Consider the following 16,965-nt stretch of genomic DNA (forward strand, 5'->3'; position numbering starts at 1 on the left):
ATTTAGTCTTTTTAAGACATTACATGAGTGGTACTGGACCCCCCAGAAACTGCGTACTGCAGGATTGTTGTCCAATGCCTCCTGTTGGAGATGCCCTCATGCTCGCTGTGATTTGCTACATATCTTACATGACTGCCCAATTATTCAACCTTTCTGGCAATCAGTTGAGGGCACCCTCAGAGAAGTGTTGCTCCTACCAACTGCTCACACCCCGCTCTATGACTGCTGCATGATACCAGAGACCTATGCGACCTTTCCCGGCCGCAATGCCACTTATTACACACAGCACTGGCCACAGCCAAAGTCTGTATACTCAGACACTGGTGCGCAGAAACTGCCTCCTCCCATGAGGAATGGATTACTGCAATGTATCAGGCCCATCCCATGAATGACTCATATACGGCTTACAAGATAAACTGGACGTGTTCCTATAAACGTGGACCCCCTTTCTGTCAGAACCAGTGGGCTGAGTATCTACTGAGGGTGCTGCGGTTCGCGATGACCAAATGGGGACATGCGCACCTAGGAATCACATACTCACGTACCAAATGCTTCCACCCATTTTGGCGTCGCCCTGGTTCCAGTAGAGCACAGATCTATGCCTCCGTCTGCTCTCCTCTTGACCCCTTCAGAGGCAAGCTGCCCCCTTTCTCCCACGCTCCTCCCCTTTCCCTCCCACGCTCCTCCCACCTCCCTACATCTCTTTATCCTTTCCGTTACGCCCCTACTCACGCTACTTCCAATTACCCTCCCTAACTGTGCCCTCTACACATCACCTCTCATTCCCTCTAACCATTTCCCCCCTCGGTCATTTCAGCTGTCATTTCAGCTATCACCTGCATATACTCTACTACCATCTACACCCTTGTTTTCATGCATATCTTCGCTTTTCCCTCCCCACTCATTTTCACTCTCAATTCTTTATATCACCTCTGTTCTTGCGATCACTTATACCCCGTAGAAATACTTTCCTCTATCTGTATTTCCTGTTATGTTTTCGCTTTTCTTTTCTCGGATACATTCCTTGCTACATTGAGACCTAATTCATGCTATTACCCAGGAGTGTCACCCACTCCTCCATGCTATGCAATATGTTACCCCTCCTCGGTCCACTCCCCCCTCTATTTCCTCCCCATACAACCTCCACCTCCGCCACCAGTTCTTATATACCGACTGTGGGACTTACAGTACTGCCCCCTTATCTGACCTGATCAACTTTTTGAACCATCCTAATGCTCTTTGCCCCACACCCTCTAGTGTTCACCCTAGGGGAGGGATGGGGGGGGGGTTTCGAGAAACTTGGAGGAGAGACAGCTAATGGCGACATGTCCAATTTTTCATGACCTCATATGTAAAGGCTCATAGACAGGGTTGGAGTAAGGACAGTGGAGGAGGAGTCTTGTACTATATTCGTATCATTTGTTTATTTCATATTAGTTCCGGTTTTGTGCAATGGATATGTACCAGGTGTACCTTGAAAATGTTCGTTACTGTGTTATGTCAGAGGGTCGTTCTCTTCTTTCAAGCTAAAAATCTTTTGCATTGCTCCGTTGGATTGTATAATGTGCAATATATTAGTGTCTCATATGACCGCTTCATGTGCAATATTGTTGATTTTGACTAATATTAATAAAAAAAATTGCAACACAAAAAATAATAATCTGGTACACACCTGTACATTCTGTGTTACTATTTGACATGAATTCTCAAGAACTGCCCTGAAGGAATGCAAAGTAAAAGTGCCTATTCCTTATAGGATTTATTTGTCTTTAGTTGGCAGTCGGTTTGAACCCTGTCCAAGTAGGGACCCTCAATCTAGTTAGGATAAGGGCGATACCCGCTCAGATAACCCCTGCTTTTCCCCTTGTTAGCTTGGCATAAGCAGTCAGGCTTATCTCAGAAGCAATGTGTAAATCAATTGCACATAACACACAGTAATACAGTGAAAACACTACAAAAGGACACCGCACCAGTTTTAGAAAAATATCCAATATTTATTAGTGTAAAACAAGACCAAAACAATAAAAATCCAACATAGAGTAATAAAGATTGGAATTTTGTAAGATTTATCTTAAAAATACAGTTCCTTGAAGTCGATAGCTCCACCTGGGGCTGTCATGGCGTCGTGATCAACAAAACCAACAGTTCAGGCCAGCCACGACATCACAGGCCAGCTACGGTGTCAGGAAGACCCGCAAATAGTACCTTTGGATTTGCAGGGCGTCGTGATCCTCACGGTGAGCTCCGGAGATCGACGTCAGTTCCGGAGTCGGTACAGGAGTCATCTGGCCCTTGAAGTCACACGCGTTGCACATCGAACTCTGCGCTGATGAAGTCAGGACCACTGGTGTGGATGGCGTCAGGGCCGCGGTGCAAAGCAGGATGTTGTGACGTGCTGTGCCCACAGGTCACGGTGCAGGCAGTGGCTTGGTGACGGCATCCAGCGGTGTTGGTGAGACCAGGGCTGTGCGATGTGCGGTGTCCAGAGGTCATGGTGTAGGCAGCTGCGTCATCGTTGCTGAATTGCTATAGTTGGTAGACCCAAGCCAGCAGTGCGGGACGGGGCGGTGCTTCGTGACCCTCACGAGCGATGTCCACAGGCCACAGTGCGGGCAGTAGCACTGGCGTCAGCAAGAGAGTCATCATTGGGGATGCCCCGGCTGCGGTGTGAGCAGGCGATGCCGGAGTGCGGGATCCACAGGTCGCAGTGCGAGCAGCGGTTCGGTGAAGTCGTCTGATGACGGCGTCAGTGAGACCAGGGTTGGTGCGAAGCGGGGCTGTGCGGCATCCGCAGGTCACGGTGCCGGACAGCGGCGTCATTGGTGGCATCGCAGTGGTTTCTCTTGAAAAGCACGAAACACACTTCCCAGTGTTGCAGGTCGAGGAAACTGAAGTCTTTGGTGTCCCTAAGACTTCCAACAGGAGGGAAGCTTTACTCCAAGCCCTTGGAGAACTCTCTCAATTATGCCACAAAGCAAAGTTCACCCTTTGCACTCTTTTCAGGCAGAAGCAGCAACTACAGGCCAGTCCAGCAAAGTAAAACAGCAAAGGCACAGTACTCCTCCTTCAGCTCTTTTCCTGGGCAGAGGTTCCTCTTGATTCTAAAAGTCTGGGGTTTTGGGTCTTCTTTCTAAACCCCTTTCTGCCTTTGAAGTTTACAAAACTCAAAGCAAAGTCCCAAGTGTTGGCAACATCCTTTCTTGTCCAGGCCAGGCGCCAGACACACACCAGAGGGTCGGAGACTGCAGGCACAGTCCTTTCAGGTGTGAGTGACCACTCCTCCCCTCCCTTCCAGCACAGATGGCCCTTCAGGACATGCAGGCTACACCCCAGCCCCCTTTGTGTCACTGTCTAGAGGAGCGGTGTGAACAGCCCAACTGTCACACTGACCCAGATGTGCAATCCACAAACAGGCAGAGTCACAGAATGTATTAAGCAAAAAAATGCCTTCTTTCTAAAGGTGGCATTTTCAAACGCACAATCTAAGAACCAACTTCACTAAAAGATGTATTGTTAAATTGTGAGTTCAGAGACCCTAAACTCCATGTTTATATCTGCTCCCAGAGGGAATCTGAGCTTTAAGGTTATTTAAAGGCAGCCCCCATGTTAACCTATGAGAGAGATAGGCATTGCAACAGAGAAAACCGAATTTGGCAGTATTTCACGGTTAGGACATGTAAAACACACCAGTACATGTTGTACCTTAAACATGCACTGCACCCTGCCCATGGGGCTACCTAGGGCCCAACTTAGGGGTGCCTTACATGTATAAAAAGGGGACGGTTTAGGCCTGGCAAGTGGGTACCTTTGCCAAGTCGAATTGGCAGTTTAAAACTGCACACACAGACACTGCAGTGGCAGGTCTGAGCCGTGGTTACAGGGCTACAAATGTGGGTGGCACAACCAGTGCTGCAGGTCCACTGGTAGCATTTGATTTACAGGCCCTGGGCACCTCTTGTGCACTTTACTGGGGACTTACAAGTAAATTAAATTTGCCAATCATGGATAAGCCAATCAACAGTACAATTTCCATAGGAAGCACTTGCACTTTAGCACTGATTAGCAGTAATAAAGTGCACAGACAAACCAGCAAAAACAGACCTGACAAAATAGGAGAAAGGAGGCAAAAAGTTTGGGGATAACCCTGCAAAAAGGGCTATTTCCAACAGGGCTTCTGAAGTAAATAGAGGTACTCTGAACCCTCTGAAGCTATCGACCCCCTCATCTGTCTGCGAATCCGCAATGCACTGTCCTAAACATCCCTTCCTAGAGCATAATCAAGTAATCACCTAGAATGATAAAGCACTGACTCAAGCTAAAATTTCCCCCTGCCACATGAGGACTTGTTGAAGATGGGCATGGTTGTTAAGGGTCTGGTTTACCCAGGCACATATATTTATCTGGAAACACCTTCCACAGCTTCTAAATATTCCTGGGTAGAGTTCTGTATAGTCCACATACCTCTCTAGGTACTCTGTTCACAATCATTCACCTGACTATATGGAGGTATCGTTGAGTGCAACAGAAACTAAACGTTCCACTGGGGTGTCATGTCCAGGTCCCCATGGATATGATTGGGGAAGACCAAGTCTCTGGTTTCAGCAGTAAACTTACAGTTCTCAATAAGATTTTTTTTTTTTTTAACCCAAAGATGCTAGACTTGATGTCTGTGAAAGAAGAGTTTTACTTTAGTCTCTACAATACCTTAGGTTCATGGTCTGGTTCCTAAGAGCGAAGTTTTGCAACCTAGTCCTCTCAAACAATAACCAGGTGTTCCTGGTGACATGGCAGTCAGGGGAAACATTTTCCATCTTTAAGAAGGTAATCAAGCCCACCAGAGTGGCTCCTACATTTCTTTTCCATTACAGCAGGCTAACCCCGAGATGGGACCTCGATATCATTCTCCCCTTTGAATTTACGCGTTCTGCTGCGTGAGACTGCTGTCCTGGGAAGCCTCATTTGTAGATAACCATTACGTTACCAAGATGCATTATTGATATCTGAGACCTATGACCTGGGAAGCGTTCACAATGAATTACTGGGACAAGTTTGTGCTTATGATACATCCATTCATTGTCCTTCAGAGGATGAAATTCCACCTAAATGAGAACTCTTGTCTGTTTTCTTTGTGGCCTGCTGTGTTGCACAACGTTCTTGTCAGGCATAGTTTAAGATTTTATCTGGACAGTAGAACTGATCTGCACGCATTGTTCATCTTCTCGTCACCAGTGACAGTAATAATGTAGGCCGTGCAGCTTACAAGTCCACTATTACCAGATTGATCACCCCCTACTTCTGTCATTGCTCCTCTTTTAGGGGAAACCTTCCATCGAATGTCCGAGCAAAGACAACATCTTGGGTAGTCTGCAAGAATTTTCTTTCAGGGCTTCTATTTAGGGCACCACACAATATTTAGCAAATGTTATGTTCTTGATGTTTCTTCTAGGGTCTGTGACCGATTTTTCCAGAGTTTTTAAGGATCATTTGTTTTTAAGTGTCTGGCTACTCGAGCGGCAGGAGTTTTCTTCTTCTTTTGAATCTTTTTCTTGCTGTGAGGTGTGTCCACAGGTTGGTAATTCTAGAGAACCAGGAGTATGATTTTGTGCCCACATAAGATCCCACATGTGTTTAACTGTAAGTATACAAGGACACGTCAACCTGTAGGTTTCGAATAAATGGTTAATCGCCTTCTCTCTATTCAGTTTTGCTCCAATCTTTAAATCTTTTCTTTGCATAATGGTGCAGTTGATATTCCGTATGTCTCGGATGATTTGAAATTTGATATGAAATGATGTGAATGTTAACTGCACTCTTCCCCAAGTACTCTTTCTTTTCCTGTAAGGTCAACAACACCCCACTTAGAAGGCAGTTCAGTGGGAGAGCACTCCTGAAAAATCTCATTGATGACCTTCACCACAGATTCTTTAGTGACATCCGAAGTTAAATGCACAGCTCCTTGCAACTGCAAGTAACGATGACTAGCACAATGATTGGAAGATGCTCTTCACACATATGTGTCACACACACAATGCCAAGTAGGACCTTTCCATAGACAGGCTTCAGTAAGCCAAAGGAACCAGTGGTCCCTGGGCTCTTTCAGTTGCTCATCACGTTGTATGGACAGTACGCACTCTTACAGTCACGCCCAGCATATTGTTTAATTCAAGCTGGCGGTAGGTTGCAGCATCATGACGCACGAGCCAATCTGCTAGCCAGTGGTATTATTACTTTTCTATGGCTATCCCTTCACCACAAAATCATCTGCTCTTCCTTAAACTAACTCCTCCCCACGCTCCACCTTTAACTCCTAGTGGGTCATAAAATATCTTGGACTCTAATTTTCCTCCTAACCATCGTCTGCTTCATCAGTGTTACCTTCTTTGGAGACTGAGGCTGTGCAAACAATGTGGCCAGTTCGGCATCCCATGCAAGCAGTCAGCATGATGTGAATGCATTTACAAGTGTCACTGGCTGGCTTAACTGGCAGATTGGCAAGTGATAACATCCAAGCATTTGTTGGTGAAGTTTGCCTTCAAAGACTCTTGGTTCATTCTTGCATCAGAACATAGGAAACAACGTTTCTTAAATGCCCATAGAATTGTTATTGCTTTTTACTCAGTTACCAAGCAGCTTATCCCACCTGATTTTCCCAGAAGTGAAACCATTTACCAACTCCTCTCGACTGCTGAACTAAAGAATTGCCATAGACCATGCTTAATTGATTGCATCTGCAGTAACGGGTTTCCTTGCTCATGCTTCAAAATGGCTTGAAAGATTGGCCTCTTTCACACATACATTCTTTAAACCCTTTTGGCAATCTCTTGTCGAATACCTTCTTTAAAAATTCCCAATTCTGGCTGTTTTCTCAGACTACCTTCTTCATAGAACAGCAGTAACAGTTTGCCATGCCAGTAAATAAACTGAGCTTCTGGAATGTTGGTTAGGTTTTGCTGAGCAATACATAGGATCTTTTAAGCTCTGAAAACTAAACAATACTTGATGCCTAAATTATTTTAAAAAATAGCTGTTCGAGCTGGTTGACTTAAATAAGATGGAACTAAATTGACCTGTATTTTGTTACCTTGTACTTGTGCATTCACAATAACGTCTATCTGGTATTTCTTAGGTGCATGTAATCACATGCCTCAAGTGTTTAGTGAAACTTACATTGGATTTACACCTTTCCCTTCGAATAATAGAACATGTCTTGGAAAACTTGCGCCATCTCTCTCAACCTTTAGCAAATTACCTTACTGCCCAGTTAGTTTTGCTGAGAGACTGTTTATCACTCGGCCGATCTCTGAAAAGCTCTGTCGTGTTCCAGAATCGCAAAGACAGTAAAACCAGTGGAACAGGTAAGTAAACCAACCAGGTGGCTGTCCTAAAAGTCAAGCGCTCCGAATGTCCATGCCTTCCCAGCAGCTGATGATGTCCCTTTGTGTGGCAAATGATAGAGGTCAACCATCACTGTCTATTTGAGACCAATCGGGTACTCCCGGATTCCGATCTCACATGACATCTTTATTGCGCTAACAAATGACAGTGACATTTAGTCTCTCTGTCCCAAAACAAGGACTTTGTGCCTCCATAACATCATTTAGAATCTCCCTTTCCACTGCAGCTATTGGACGTGATGGCCGGGCCTGAGAAGAAGCAGTGATCTGATGGCAGAGGTGGTTCATATAGATAGGTCAAAACGGCTCGTACAACCTACTCCTAACACAAAACCCACACATCACATTCCCCTCGCTCAATCAGTGGCTATCAGTACTGCATCTGAATTCCGAATGCCACCACGAAAGAATCACGGAAATGTAAGGGCGGCTCACACCAACCTCTCACTTACACAACAACAGCACTGAAACAGATGCTTGACGTAAACAGTGACCCGAGGTCACGTGCCTACGTGTAGCACATCCTCGAAGGGTAAAAAGAACCTGCAGTAGCAAAGCCAGTAGGTCTCGCTTTCCTATTGCGTCATGACTGCCAGTATTTCTCTTTTCTAGTTTTGCACAAGCATTGGCAACACCAATAGACGTGTGCAGTCATGGCACACGTCTATTGGCGTTTTCTGTATTTCTCAGAGATGAGTATGCACCATTCCAGAGTCAACTTCCTGAGCTGCCCAGTAAATGGTTGCAACGCAGCAGCGTAGAATGTGGATGCCCAATGAGCTGGATGTATATTTGATCCTTTCCTGCTCTTTGTGCATGCAGTTGTGATAACACATCGAATGAATCTGGAAAGAAACCTTTTCAAGCCATGTAGACAAAGTTGCCTTTTTATAGGCCTGTATAGTTTATATTCAATTGCAGCCATCTTGTGATGTTTCTGTCCATCCAACGTTGAGGGCGCATAGAGCACTACCCCTAATTTCCCCTGAAACTGTTATGGTTGATGCTTGGTTGCTTTGCTTTTGACAAAACGTATTGGAACAATTATATGTAAGATTTTTGCCTCTTTAGGAATTAAATGCCTGGGCCTAATAGTCATCCTTCTAGAGATGAATGATTGGGATACCTCAATTCATAGATTGCACAGCTGGACGTCACTTTTTGGTGGACCTAACTAAAAAATAAAGACTATGGACATTTGAAAATATACTTGACCACAAGCATTTTTATTAAATCACTCTTGATGAGCGATTTCTACTTTTGAAAAACGCATTGGACATTACATAGCTACTTAGGTGTCCATATGAGATGTTGCAAGATACATGCAAAACTACAAGGGTATGAATGAATGCACAGTGACCTTTAGAAAGAGCACCTAGGTGTTATTTTTCTAATCTATTAGAATCGTCAACATCTTCAGTTTTCCGCTAAATGTATAATCATCCTTTGAAGAGCTCAGGCAGAGAGATGAGGCACTCCACGTGTGTGAGCCAATACTAACAAACATTAGCATAGCCAATAGGTCTCCCCTTTGGGACATATAAGCATTTAGCCATGTAGCACATTAAAAACCTTTACCAGAAATAAACTGTTTGTGCATTCCTTCATACACTTGGCGTTAGACTGAAATAGTCAGAATATCTTCTAGAGGGCATCACAATAAAAATAGCATTTAGAAGAAACATGGTCATGTAACCATATAGTCAGACCCTAGAGGGCATAACCACATGAAAAGAGAAGGACAGAGAGCATTGCACTGTAACCATATATTCAGCCCCTAGAGGACATAGTGCATTACACATTATCTGGCCTGCTGGAATGTTACTACAAACAAGGCCCTGACAACACCAACTACTCCCAGCTGTGAAGCAAAAGCTCCAGCCACAGGAGAGCTTAAAAAAACATTGAATGGTGGGAGAGGCTATGATTTTGGGATACCCCCAACCTAGTGTGGGGACCTAGAAGATGAGCTGGACAGAAAGAGCAAACTGTGCTGAACACTTTGGTAGTGGTCCCATTGTCCTTGGACCACCACAAGCGGATTTATGTGCAAATGTGTTGTTAAAGGAATGCCCCGCAAAGCATTATGGGGCGAGTTTCCGGAGTGCAGTGAATATTGCATTGTAGTATCGGCAGACAGTATTGCGGCCAGCCGTGTTGAGGATTTCCATTGTGGAAATAGTTGCAATGACTGCTTCACAGGACTTCCTTTCTCCATGTATGTTAGACCTGCTCAGAACTGAGCTGCAGAGTTGTGTAGCCTCTATAGGTCAGATTACAGGCATTTCGGCAAACCAAGATCTTTTCCGTTGGCATGATCATAGCTAGTCAGTATAATATTAATTTCTGCACTGACTTCCTCAATACATAGCAATGAGTTCCAAAAAGCACTGTAGCCAGCCCTCGGCACTGCTATCACTTGTGGTTCCATTGTCAGGCCGAGAGTGACCCGCCATGGGTATGTTTAAAAGGTCTGTTAAAGAAGGGTGCTGCGGATGTACCCACCTCCACAGCATCAGTTTTGTTGCAATCAATAGCAATGACTGCATACGGTCTCTACGTGATAGTTAGGGATGACTGGTACACAAGATAAACCAGCAAGTAGCTGCGTATCCGCTGCATAATTATAAAGCGAAAGCCAATACGAGTAAATATACATGTAAAGATGAAAACAGTAAGACAAGCAAAGACCCGAGCGTGGGATGGCCTAGTTGTACTGTTCTTATGTTGTCCATGATGTATGCAACTAATTAATTACCCAATCTAGTCTAAGTATTGCTTGGTCAAAATTCAGCAACTTGTTCATATCGGGTTTATTACCACTAGGGGATGGTAGCTGAAAATGACTACATTTTTTACTGTTAACAACTGCATCGATCAAGGCTTTAAAGAAAAAAAAAAACGGGACAAGCTGTGGGAATATTAAACTTTTATATAATAAACCGAGATTAAGCAGTAGCAAAATAGTGCAATAAAGAGGGAATCATTGGTTTTCCAAATAATTTTGGAGAGCAGCCATATAATAGCTTGTGTCCATAATGTTTACCGGCGTTGATCAACTATAGAAAATCTTGCTCATGTCAGCGGCTGGAAATAAATGCATGTTATAAAGTTATTTTTCTACCATTGTGTGGTATCACAGTGGATCTTAAAATCGCCGGTCTCGTTTCCTCCCCTCCTTCCTATCCTTTTCAGCGCACGTTGGAGCCAGGGCTTTGCGCATTACTTTGCCCCCAGTGTGGTCTGAAAGTCTCAGTTCTTCAACGGTGCTGCTTGAGTCATTTAATGTATACAACTTGTGATGCTGAAGAGGCGCTAAATGCTGTTTATTATTGTTGAGAGGGGAGTGCATCACTCAGTCCAGCACCATGTATGGCTGGCTGAATTTATAAAGCCTATAATATATGGGTATTGTTTTAAGTTTAGTTATCTGACAATTCATGCAGTAGAGCTTTAAATCATTCCATATTATGGGCCCGATTCAAACGTATGCCGAACTTTCAAATAAACAAGGGACTAAGCGGTCTGCAATGCGCCTCTAGTGTTTGCCAGTTCAGTGGAAATCAAAGCCCGCGCCTTCACAGGCCAGAATAGCCCGCAGCAGCCTTTGACCTTTTCTGTCGCGAAATTGTATTTTTCGTTGATTTTCTGAATTTGACTGATGAAAAAAATGTCCTAGTGGATCGGGTTGCAGGACACATTTCGTGAGTCTGCACAGACGTACCGCTTCCGTTTATTGAACAGTGTATAAACAACTGAAGGCCCTGTTTAATGCAGCGAGCGCCACATGTTTAACCTTACACGCCAGCGAGCATGCACTGCTTGCGTTAGATGTTCTGTGGACAGTAACATGGCAGACGCCTGTTGGACGCGAGCTGAAGCCCACCTGCTCTGGACGGGGCGGGCGCCAACGTCTCTGGCCTTCCCGGCCTTCACAAATGTCCTCGCACGGAAAGGTCTTTGTACAGCGAAACTTTAACAGCTGTTTCACGCGATGCAGCCAGCGAAGCAGTGGAAAAGAGCATTTTTTATTTTTAGAAAATGTTTTTTTTGTGAAATTCCGTACGCTTAACTTTAAATTGAGGAGGGCTTCCCACAATGACAGAAAGCACGGTATTTCAGGTGCTAAGGTTGGTAATTAGATAGTCAGGGGCTTCCGTTTTATGTTTTTCCCATAGGACTTGAAGTAAGGTAGCTCCGTAGTCAGGTTTTAAAATAGAGTATATAATAATAGTAATTAAATCTGTAATACATATATTATATAAAACTCCTTAAAGAGGAATCAGTGACTTTACTGCGCTGCGAGACCATGCCAATGACTCACCGGGCACCACAGCTAAGCCTATATGACACAGCGTTTATTTAAATTGTTCCGTGTTTTTTGTCACCCGGAGAAGAGCTACGAAAATAGCATCAGCGCCGCCATTACGAATATAATGCGATCAATTTGATACATTTAGGAAAACTTGTTATTTTAAATGTTATACAGCAAAATAAGGTAACGTTTTGCAGCGCTGGTGGTGATAGTCGTAGTAGGTCTGCCTTGGCAGCAGAGCGGCCTTCATGCCCACCGATAACGATCTTCTTAAAATATACACAGAATGGGTTTAGCTGATCCCAGGTCCTGTGGATTGCTTACATTGCAGTACATGAGGAACTATTTTATACTGCAAAAAAGTATCCTGAGTTCTCATCGTACATTAAATTCGTCTCATAAATGTGTTGTATACAGAAATCTTTTTTTTGTGTTTTCACTGTAACCGTCTTTCTTAATGTTTTAGTTGTGAATCAAAATGTAAGTTATGCGTATTTTCTTTGGCATTGCTTGTTTTTGTTTGGAGTGATGAAAGAAATTAACTAAATACCTTTTCTTCCATTAGGATTTATCTACGATATACTCTTCTCTTCATGGGATGGACATATTATCAAATCTCCGAGATCAACAGCTGAAGTAAGCAGAACTTTGTCTTTTTTACAGTTATTTTAGATTAAGTGGCAAGAGTGATATTGTATTAAATGTTAATAATCCCAACAAATACATTGGTCAATTGGACTTTAGGACAGTGGTTCCCAACCTTTTGATTTCTGTGGACCCCCACTTTAACATTAATGGAACCCAGGGACCCCCACTGAATCATCATGGGAATCCGGGGACCCCCGCCAGAGTCATCACTGGAAGCTGGACCTAATTTGTCAGTATTTGTTAATATTTTTTAATTTTCTAGGCCCTCGCGGACCACCTGAAAAGGCTTCGCGGACCCCCAGGGGTCGCCGGAACACAGGTTGGGAACCACTGCTTTAGGATACTTATTGTAATGAAAAGATCACATAATGGACGAAAGGTGGCGTAAATTGAAATCACAGATACTCTGTTGCATAAAATGAGTGCCGTTGTAGATACTTGGGGGAAATATTGTGGGATGCCGGAGCAAGCTGTACTGTTTGTTCCTTTTTATCGAGGTTGGTAAATATTGCGTAAGTATGTAGTGAAGTGATGCTGCAGAAGTTGCCCTTTCCTAATCAGTCTGAACCATAGAATAAAATGTTTTCCAAATCAAAACCACTTTTAATAACTATTGACTAATTCGGTGTCTGTTTTCAATCCTTATTTAGCAATAGAGCAAATTTCACCTAAAATAAGATGAGTTGTTTTTCTTCCCCCAAAGGCAACAACAGTTTTGATTGAATTTTGAACCAAAATGTTGATAAATCAAAAGAAACAACCAGCAGGAGTCAACAATAGTTCATTTGAGAAGGAAAGTCACAATAGTGGTAGAAATATCTCAAGACACATTTGTGGTGGTGATTTATCAGAACAGCACTAGCAAACATTATTTCTGATGGATACAACTACCAGTGGATACCTCACCTAAAGAATTTTCCCCATGCGCCAGCATCCAACAGAAATATTTCTTCTAGCTCTGCACGTCGACGATGACGTCACAATTGCCCGACTCCCACGCGATTCCGTATGACGTCATCCAGGCAATAAGAGGTCCTCGTCGGAGGGCAGACGTCAGTTCCCTTTTTTCCGTGCCTTCGAGTAACGCTTCTTTCTTCGAGGCTACCAGGGAGCTACTGTTTCACTTCGAGTGTTACAATGTCTCAGCCACAAGAAATTGATCCCTGTAGGGAGTGTGGTGGCCGAATGTCAGTGACAGACCCACACAAAACATTTTTGTGGTGTCTGAGCTCTGACCATGAAGTCGAGGCGTGCTGTTCATTCCAGCATATGAATCCGAAAGCACTCAAGGAGCGGGAGGCCAAGTTACTCTTGGTGAAATCAAAGAAGATGGAAAGATTTCACCATCGTAGGTCTTCTTTTAAATCTTCGAAATCGCACAGCCGTCATCGAGACTCCCGGCGCGATCCTGCTCGAGGTCGCCATCAGCTCAACGCCGAAAGACATGGGAGGTTAGTCCGACGGTAACACCTCCGCCTCGGACGACTCCTACTTCTCCTCTGTCTGTCTTTGAGGTCGATCCTCATCAGGATCCGGCGGTTTCACCGGCGCAGACTGAGATGCCCGAATCGACGCCGGTGTCTCCTCAGGCACCGACTCCGCAGGGATATCCGGCGTTCCCATTGCCAGGTACAGATCCTGCCGCATTTCTTAATGCGATGTTTAACATCTTCGCCACCATGGCTCCTGGAGGTAGCCAGTCTGGACCTTCAGGTCCTTTTGCGTATGACATGGGTGTTCCGGCTCCGTACATACCGACGCCTTCCATGCCTTTCCTTCCTACGGGAGGTGCTGGTTCTGCGCCGGTACCAATGGCGTCACCTAGAAGGCCTGTGACGCCGATGACATCTGCTGCCCCGGTGCCGATGAGTTCACCACAACCTCAATCGACACTGAAGAAGCCTACGGCGCCGATGGATCCGGCGTCGGATGAATCAGAGGGTCGACGCCGACTGAGGTCTTCGGCTTCGGCAGACGCCTTATCAATGCCAAGAGTAGAGGCCAGGTTCCGCTCCCTCCAGGAGATTGGCTCTGAGGCTGCTTGAGGAGCAGGAATATGAGAAGCAACTCTTGGAAGAGGGTGAGATTGTAGAGCCCCTCGGAGACCTGCAGGGCTTGGACACTGCCAGTGACACTTCCCCGGAGTGTGACTTAGCATCCCCGGGGAGTACACAGAAGAAGCTGCTTCTTTCCATTCGGTGGTGAGGAAGGCAGCAGATTTTCTTGACCTTCATCTTCCAGCTGCTGACATGAAGACTAACATTCTTACGGAAGTGTTACACCCTTCTTCAGAAGTGGCGGAGCCGCTTCTTCCATTTAATGAGGCACTTGTAGACGCGATAATGGAGGTGTGGAAGAAGCCTGTGACTTCGACAGCAGTGAATAGGTCTGTTGCAAGGAGGTATCGGGTGGTCCTGGAGATCCAGCTTTCTTGTCAAGACATCCGACTCCAGAGAGCTTGGTGGTGCAAGCCTCATGCTCCTCCCGCACTGCTCCAGGATCTTTTCCAGGGGTTCCTTCGGACAGGGAATCCAAGAGAATGGACCAATCTGCAAAAAAGGCGTTCTCTTCATGCAGCATGGCCCTGAAGTCGACAAATGCTACCTGTATCTTGGGAAGGTACATCTATGCCCTGATGGACGAGGCCAAGACACACTCTGGATTGCCTCAGGAGGTTCTGAACCTTTTGGCGGACGCTCAGGCAGCTGTGACCTAGGTTATCCAATCTGGACTTGACTCATCTGACTCCGTGGCCAGAGCTATGGGCACATCCATAGCAACAAGAAGGCATGCCTGGGTACGATCTTCAGGATTCTCTCCCGATGTGCAGTCAACCCTACTTGACTTACCCTTTGATGGAGATAAACTCTTCGGGACAAAAGCTGACTCTGCCTTGGAGCGGTTCAAGGAGAGTAGGGCCACAGCAAGATCCTTGGGCTTGCAAGCTTCCACCTCTACTCCTTTGAGATCATTTAGGAGTTTCAGAGGGTTTGGGCGTGGCTCTTCCTTTTGGGGGAGATTCCAGTCAGCAGGACAGCAACCTACTACTGCTCACCCCTATAGATAATATAGGGGAAGGGGTAGGGTTTGTACCAGAGGGGCCACCCAGCAGCACTCTGCCTCTTCCTCTTCCTATGGAGGGGTGTAGCAGGGAAAGCAGCCTTAGTCCTCGATCACTCACTTTGTACGCATCTCCTGTGGGGGGGAGATTGTCTCAGTTTCTCCACATGTGGGAGTCAATAACATCGGACTTCTGGGTCACCAATATTGTGGGGAAAGGTTATACTCTTCCCTTTCGGGAGTTTCTCCCCCATCCCTCCCCGCCCATCCTTCTGTTCGGAAGACCATCTTCTTTTATTACAACAGGAAGATTCGTCTCCCTCACAGGGCAGACCCCCTCTCGCAGTCGCAGGGGCAGGTTCTACACCCCCACCACCAGAGCCTGCACATACATGCCTGGAGATTGAAAAGGGCAATCTGAGTACTTTTTCTCTCCCACCTGAAGTGGTGGACGTTATATTATCGGCCAGGCGACACTCCACCAAATCTATCTATGCAAGCAGGTGGGCTAAATTTGTGACTTGTTGTGGAGAGAATCAAATTGATCCCTTACTTGCCCACTTATCTGACATTTTGTCGTTTGCGTTATCCTTAGCGCAGAGGGGTTGTGCAGTTGCGACTGTTAAGGGTTATTTGTCTGTGCTGTCAGCCTTTCTGTGCCTTCCAGACCAACCCTCCTTGTTTAAGTCCCCAACAGTTTAAAGGTTCATTAAGGGTCTAACTAACAAGTTTCCGCCCACTCCATTCGTTATGCAGCAGTGGGATTTGAACTTAGTGTTAGCTTTTCTGATGGGTTCACCGTTTGAACCGATGCATTCATGTTCCTTAAGGTTTTTAGTTTTAAAAACTGTTTTCCTGGTGGCCATTACGTCAGCTAGGAGGGTGAGTGAGCTCCAGGCTCTTAGTGTGGAATCCCCATATACTTCCTTTTATAGGGACAAGGTGGTGTTGATGACCAAGGCGGCTTTCTTACCGAAGGTTGTTACACCCTTCCATTTAGGACAGCCCATCACACTTTCCTCCTCTATCCTCCATCTCATCCATCAAAGGAGGAAGAGAGGCTACACCGACTAGATCCAAGAAGAGCATTGAGCTTCTTCGTCGACAGGACGAAAGAGTTCAGACAGGACGATCAGCTCTTCGGTTACGTGGGGAAGAGGAAAGGCAAGGCTGTCCACAGGAGAACGCTTTCCAGGTGGGTCATTCTTTGCATCAAATTGTGTTATTCTTTAGCAAAGAAGGAACCTCCTGTTGGGTTGAGAGCCCATTCCACCAGGGCTACGGCTGCCTCCTCGGCCTTAGCTAGAGGTGTTCCTGTGGTTGACATCTGCAAGGCCGCAACTTGGGCATCCCTTCACACGTTTGCTAAACATTATTGTTTGGATTCTGAAGTCCGGAGGGATGGCCATTTTGCCCGGTCAGTGCTGCAGGAATTCTTGGTTTGACCATTCAGGCACCCACCACTGAGTGCGGTACTGCTTTGGGACTCTATTCTTTAGGTGAGGAATCCACAGGTAGTTGTATCCATCAGAAGAACAACTTACTTAC

The 16,965-nt window shown here is 45.4% G+C and overlaps 1 protein-coding gene across 1 annotated transcript in view; it reads left to right on the forward strand.

Annotated features, from left to right (window-relative positions):
- The window catches only part of RAPGEF6 (Rap guanine nucleotide exchange factor 6), an 822,369-nt gene that overhangs the window by 156,758 nt on the left and 648,646 nt on the right, over positions 1–16,965 (forward strand). The window contains 1 exon segment of the mRNA XM_069201702.1: positions 12,275–12,345. Within this exon segment, the coding sequence (XP_069057803.1) occupies positions 12,275–12,345 (71 nt within the window).

Source organism: Pleurodeles waltl, chromosome 7 (assembly GCF_031143425.1).
Source record: "Pleurodeles waltl isolate 20211129_DDA chromosome 7, aPleWal1.hap1.20221129, whole genome shotgun sequence".
Taxonomy (NCBI): Eukaryota; Metazoa; Chordata; class Amphibia; order Caudata; family Salamandridae; genus Pleurodeles; species Pleurodeles waltl.